General features: G+C 39.1%; 1 protein-coding gene across 1 annotated transcript in view; it reads left to right on the plus strand.

The window, feature by feature from the left end:
- NOX3 (NADPH oxidase 3) overlaps positions 1-7,352 on the plus strand; it is a 41,036-nt gene that overhangs the window by 10,556 nt on the left and 23,128 nt on the right. The window contains exons 5-6 of the mRNA XM_009074280.1: positions 2,843-2,988; positions 5,975-6,156. Of these exons, the coding sequence (XP_009072528.1) occupies positions 2,843-2,988; positions 5,975-6,156 (328 nt within the window). The remainder of the gene's footprint in view (positions 1-2,842; positions 2,989-5,974; positions 6,157-7,352) is intronic.

The raw sequence follows: 7,352 nt of genomic DNA on the forward strand, positions 1-7,352 counted from the left end.
GGGCAGCATGTAACTCCACAGCTTCGAATCATAGAATCATCAAGATTGTAAGAGACCTCTAAGATTGTCAAGTCCAACCACTAACCTGTCACTGACGTACTGCAGACAGCAGTCTGTTGCCCCACACACCTGTCCTATGAGTGAGCTCTTTGAGATGTCAGAGAAATAAGACCCTCATCAAACAATGACATGGTTCCCTTCCAGCTGGATGTGGTAACATCCTTACCAGGCCAACACATCTGTTCTGAAAGGAGCCCCTTGTAGGAACAGTTCCTCCTTCCCACTCAGCACTTAAAAGTGCTGTTACACTTAAATACATAAACAGTGTTTATATACTGCTTATACATCAGTTGTATGCTGGGGAACAGATTGCTACAGCCCCCACACAGCTGCCACCTAAACTATGCAGATCAGAACTTCCTAGGCTTTTGTGTTTCGACAGTCTGAATCCATACATCTCGCTTGCTGCTTTTGGTCTAGTGTAACATTCCTTCCAGCATCCCAGAATGCCAAGGTGCTGAGAGCACCCTCTCACATGCAGGCTGTGGGAATCATCTCCTGACTGATGCTGGCCAGGTTGTTTCATATGCACCACCTAATCCATAACAATGTACACAGGACATGTTGGGTCACTGAGTCCAATACCCTCTGATGCTCACAGTCGCACCATATGCACTATTTCATAAAATGACCAACCTTCAGCTGAAAGCTGCTTAGATTGCTTGATCCCATTATCCCATTTATTGAAAGGTTATTTTTGAGTCTCATTCCTTTGATGGCTTGAATCTGTCTTCTAATTTCCAGGCTTATTTTATCTATTTGGATTCAGTCTCCATTCTGCTGAAGCTATGCCAGCTTGTATAAATAATTTATTATTCATTGGGCCAAAGATTCAGAGAAAATGGGAGCTTGATTTTGTAGTTTGGGTGCTTGGGATATTCACTTGGGATGCCTGTGTCAATAAATATTTGATTATTTTTATTAAAGGTTTCATCAGGAGACAGCTCAAAAGAGAATAACCAGTCAGCCCAGTGACTAAAACATGCAATTCGGTTTAAAGCCTTACTTTAAATTTAATGTAACAAGGATTTTAAAATAGATCTTTCATCTCCCAGTGAATATCTAAACATGGCTCAGTGAGGTGAAGCAGGTGTCAACGAATGGTGAGGGAGAGACCCTAAGCTAACACTAAATTTTGAATGAAGTGCAACCTGACAATCAACCAACCACAGGACATCTACTGCTCTAGAAGGACCACCTCAGAAGTAACTGAGTGAAAATAGCCTCTCCCCAGCCTGGACACATGGCAGAACCTGCTGTTGAGGGGAAGAGTAGAATGTTCTACCCTTTTTTGCACTGGCTGCTTTAAACACTTACATGGACAGCATTCTACCTTCACTCACATTCCCATGCACACAGCTCTCCCCAGGTGCTGCAGAGGAGCTAGACTCTGGCATATGGAGTGAGGGAGCTCACTAAGTTGATAGGCACCCAAAAGACTTAGCAATACCAAAGTCCTTATACATTTGATCCTCTCTTTTCATCTATGATTACAGAGTAACTAGCACACTAAGACATTACTTTCATGCACATAGTTAAAAATTTTAAAAAAGAAAAAAAAGCAAGAGGAAAGAAGGAAGAAGAGAGACAAAAAGAAAGAATAAAGAAGAGACACAAAAGAGAAGACAGAAGAGAGAAAAAGGGGGAATAAAAGAGAAGAAAAGCAAAAAGGAAAAAGGAATCTTTCTTTTCTGAAGAGAATATTGTTCAGGGAAATAGATCATATTGGGTTTACTACAAACACTGCCTTTTAGAAATGTTCTTTAAATGGTCAGGGACAGGAACAGATAACCACTGAAGGAGAGATGATAACAGGAAGCTAATTATAAAAACTAGAAATAGCATATCCTAATAGTTCTACTGTAAACATATAATTATTTTTCATTGTCATTTTTTCATCCTTTGGTGTTTAATATTTGCATTAATTACAACTTTCCTGTAATGGATTTGTGAATCTCTCATATTGAAAAATGAAACTCTGCACCTAGCTTGATTATGACTTTATCTATATTAACCAATAATAAAACAAAGTCCTTCCTTTTCCACTCTTTTGAAATTACCATTTTTCCACTCAGGAAAGTAATTACAGGGGAGTTCTTCAATATAAAGATTGTTTTTCTAAGCTGACCATTTCATATACCTTTTGAGAGCAGGCCAGAAATAGAGGTGATATATGATGCTTGAGGCAAATCAGATCTAACACTGTGATTTGCACTTCTCCCTTAAAATCATAGCTTCTGTGGCTTCCTCAGGCTCCATCTGCATAATGTAATGCTATAGCTACTTGTTAATAGGGGACAGATTTTGTATGCATCTCTTAAATATCACTGGTACAAGTTGCAAACTGGTCCATGCCTAAAACAATCAACACAATGTCCTGTGTAGCAATGGTAAACCAGGGCACATCCTAGTATATTAATTAAAAATACTAATTTTAATCAGTTTACCTAATTTTGAACCATTTGAAATCAGAGGAAAACACTTTTATATCAACTCTCAAGGGGTCCCCTTTTGATGACACTGAAGACTGCAAGGCACTTGACCATAAACCATAGAGGTGACCCTGGAGCTGTTCCTCTCCTGTCCAATGTGAATCAGTTGCTTCATATTAGACATGTATTTGATAAAATTCTCCTTTTATTGTCAGTTTAGTCTATGCAAAGCTCTCAATTTATGCCCAAGCTTTTCAAATAGCTCATAGTGTGCATACTGAAGTTTCCCCTGGCACTGTGGACATGTACAAGTGTATCAGTAATTTCACACCACTCTTTCTCTCATGCAGCCATCCATATTGTGGCACACTTGATCAACATCGAACGGTATCATACCAGCCAGTCAAAAGAAGCTGGGGAGTTACGGAATAAACTTTCTGGTCTTGGCAAGAGCCCAAATGAAAGCTACTTGAACCCAATCAGGACCTTTGAAACAGTAAGCTGTCACTTTTTGGTTTTCCTCATCTAAAAAGTTTTCCTCTGTGGATTCTATTGTCAGTAAAACTGTATTTCAAAGCCTTTTAACCAGAGCAAGAAGGTGCTGCCAAAGGTTAACCTCAATTTCAGCTGAAAACACTTACTCAGAACTGCAATTTTCAGGTTACTAAGCTCAAAGAAATGTCTACAGTATTTTAATTAGTTTGTCAGGAGACAGCTGGTGGGGGGAGGATAAGGAGTGTTGTGAATAGTAGGCAATTAAATGAACCTGCAAAGAACTTAAAAAAAGCCTCCAAACTAAACTATCAGTACATAGAACAAACACAACTTCTTTTCAGATAGAAAAAAACAACAAAACAGCAATAGCACTTAACAATCTTTCTTTCACATTTGCTATTTGTCTCTTCCCATTGTTGAGCAGGATCTTTCCAATCTGGGAGTTGATTCTGCCTCATTACATGTCAGCTGTGGCTGCCCAGGAAAGAGCACATGCAAAACCACATGGAAGCTTGCTGTGTATAGGAAACACTGCAGCGGGACACTAGTTCTGCTGTGTGCTCTTCAGATCCAAGTGGGACTACTGGCACCTCAACCCTGCAAATAAATGGTTATGCTTGCTTTGGGGAAAAAATGACTGTGCCTACTGTCCACTCCCTTGGATACTCTACAACAGCATTTTAAGATCTTCCTTATAATGCTCATAACATAAAGAAAAACAGAGCCTTTCAGCAGGGTATGCATGTAAACCATGCATAAGTTAATAAGCTTGTTTTCCTTATTCCATTTAGAATTCCATATAGATCACATTTATGTTACATTTCCTTGTGTATCCTGTTGCATACTGTTACATATTTCAGGGTTGAAATGGCCCTGGTGAGACTCCCATACATACAGTTTCTGGTCTTTAGAAAATTCCCACATAGTCAGCTTGCAGTAAGGCCTGCTTGATCATAGAGTGGGGCCCTTTTGAACAGTGATGTGCTCCACTGAAACAAGCAAAGATGAGATGATGGCTGGATAACCATTGATAGGATTCAGTAGCATTTTTTAGTTGCAAGGCTTGTCCTGCTTTTTCTTAGTTCCTTTCCAGTTAAATAGTGTGGGTTTTGCATCTATTGAAACAAACAAGTAAACAACTCTCAAATGTGAAGAAAATCAAGCAAATTAATGTAGTCAATGGTGTGAATGCAAAAGTCTTCATTTTAGAAAGCAGTCAGGTTGACAATGCAGTCAGATTTATCAGAACAGGACAGCAAGACAAGGGCTCAGCTGCACAGTCTTCCAGTACACCCGGTGATCACTTTCCTTGCATGTGTGTGAGGTGCTCCCCAGGAGCAGAACAAAGCTTACAGCTCTGAACAGGAACTTACCATCTTTCAACATGCATTTTTTTTCTCCGCTAAGCATTCCCATGGTGATATAATTATGAGGTAGGCCTCTAATTAGCATTAAGATCCTAAATACCCTTGAGGAGGAAGGCTACAATTTTTTTGAGATCCTTTCCCAGATTTCTTACAGTAATACGCCCCACAATTACCTTCCAATTTACAGTCTAGATTTTGCTCTAACCTCTAATGTTTATATTTCTTTTATCACCCACTTATGCCTCAGTAGATACACTCAGAACTAATAAATTATGAAGGAAAGCAAACAAAAGATTGCTTCTAACTTCAGTGAAGTTCTGAGATCAACAATTCAGGCTTTCTATTCGGTTTCATCCTACCCCTGTAGAAGCAATGTACTAAGTGTCTTTGACATTTTTCCTTGTTTCATCTCAACATTCAAACTAGCCACTGTAGTGGAAATGTTCAAAATATCACTTAGATCAATCCTGTTAATATGTAATAGGATCTGAACACACTCTTCACAGGTACCAATTTGAAAATATACTGTGTGCTGTCAAGTGTGAACATTTAAAAGAATGATTTTACTGTAAAAAGTGCCTGTAAAAATGGCATTGTGGAATTTTATCACCTCTAGGATTTCCACATCAAATGAGTGCACTTTAAAAGTACAATATAGGGTACTTTTTTTCTCCTAGTGTATTAAGCTGTAGAACCAATTCAGGATCCAGAAGACATGCTGAGCTCCTTAATACCTGTGTATCAGCAAAGGAAAACAGATATACATGATTTGCAGACCAAATGGGGACTTCATTTACACTCTGCTGGCATATTTAGCTTGATTCTTATCTTGCATGTGAGATTTTTACTGTTGTTCTTCATGATTTGCACTTTATAACTGCAATCAGCAACTGACTGTTGTGTTCCAAACACATCTTCACTCTCACTTCAGTTTATTTTGCTGGAATTAGACAGATGTACCAGAACTCCGCTGATGTCTGTGAGTCATGAACAAGAAGGAACCTGTTCTAGCACAGCACATTAATGTTTGATCACTGACAAGCACAAAAATGTAAATATAAATGCATCTTTTAAAAAATAAACACAGGTATTATGCAATGTATCTGCAGATAAATGTAAGGAACAGGTAAATGAGATATGTTGTTGAAGTAAATCAGAGTATGCCATTTTTGTGCACCATTTCAAGGCTTCTACAACCTCCCAAACTTTGAAGTGAAATAATCACAAAAGATCTCCACACCTTTATGGTTGCAGGTGTCTTAGCACCTCACTTTATCACCCTCACATGGGACACTTTTACATAAGCAAAATCGATAAAAGCACTAATGAGACTGCCTAATTTCCTCCTTTCAATTCCTGAAACAAGTAAGTGGCAGCAAATATTTACACATCTGTTTGGTATAAGCCTGGGTGGAAATAGAGAAGAGGGATGTTTTTCCATGCTCTTCTGTGATATAATGGAGGTTTGCCTTGCTTCCATGTCTTGTTCTAGTTTCATTCCTACGCTGAAATTAGATTTTGGCTTCACATGTAATAGCAGCAACAGAAATGGTAATAAAAATAACCATTATAACAACAATAACTACTAATACTAATGTTAATAGTGTATTTTTATTCTAGAACACAGCAGGAGAAGTACTAACCACCATAGCTGGAATAACTGGAGTTGTGATAACTGCAGCTTTAATTCTGATCATAACTTCATCCACTGAGCTCATCAGAAGATCATGCTATGAGGTGTTCTGGTATACCCATCACCTCTTTGTGGTTTTCTTCACTGGTTTAATAATCCATGGTATGGGGTAAGTGTCTGCATAAACTACATGGGGTATATGTACACATACTGAGATGAAACATGATCTAAATCTATAATCCTGTGTTTTTCTATTAACAAATTGGTGGGATATTTGCTTGGAGACAGATTGCAAAATGAAAACATTTTGAAATCAAACCACTATTTTTCCGAGGGCTAAAACTGTGTTTTAGTTCTTTGAGCCACTCTTCTACCATCTTACAATCTGCAGCTTATCAATATATCAGTCTGAATGAACTTTCGTGCCTGGGAACTGGAGGCATTACAGATTAGGAATCAAATCTTTGATGGTTCAAATTAATAAGAGATAGAACTTATGCTCATAGTTCTTGTAAGGCATTTTGCATGAGATCTTGTGGATGCTTGACAAGCTTTCAGAATATCATCTACCCTATGGCAGGTGTCTCTGCGCTCATTCTCCTCTGCATCCATTAATGTGAAGTGATTTTGACCTTCTTTCTCTGTGAAGAATGGAACCCCAAATTTCCACACCATAGAGACCTACTGTGTAGTAGCAGCAGGTGCTATATTACATACCAGGTTTAAATGACTAGAATAACAAACAACTCAGGTTTATGACTAGCCCAGTCAGATGGCTTTCATGGACAGGGATGGCTGCCTGGTTGCTGATTGTCTCCCTGTTCCTCAGTGCAGAAGGAAGATCTGTCCTCTTTGTCCTTACACTGAGGGACAGCAGATGCAGAGGACCCTCTCTGAGAAGCTCAGGGGCTGATAAATCCCCTGTCATTGCAGAATGAGAGCAAGAAGGTGCCTAGTGCTGAAAACATTTCCATCTTCTGTGTTCAGCTTCACTGACATCTTCAGCTTTTCCCCCTTGTGCTATCGTCCATTTCCTTTTCTCCTTTCTGTGTGATAGTGTTCATGTGAATCAACAGTGGTGCATCTACATTCACAATTTAATTGAGACAGTGAGGGCAATTTTGAGGTAAATCTCATGGTCCTCCTCACACTGTAGATTTGGCTCATACCATGGCACAATTCCTGGGCTGCATAACACAGAGTTTGGGGTGGAAATACATTGGTAGGAGTACATTGCTGTGTGCCAAGCACTAACAAGTGGTCCATTCACAGGACCAAGCAAGATCTAGTCCTAAGCCCTAGATAGCCCTCAACTGTGTCCAGTGAAAGGCCCTCAACAAAGACTGCTTTGCTCCATAGATCTTT

Source organism: Acanthisitta chloris, unplaced genomic scaffold (assembly GCF_000695815.1).
Source record: "Acanthisitta chloris isolate BGI_N310 unplaced genomic scaffold, ASM69581v1 scaffold6560, whole genome shotgun sequence".
Taxonomy (NCBI): domain Eukaryota; kingdom Metazoa; phylum Chordata; class Aves; order Passeriformes; family Acanthisittidae; genus Acanthisitta; species Acanthisitta chloris.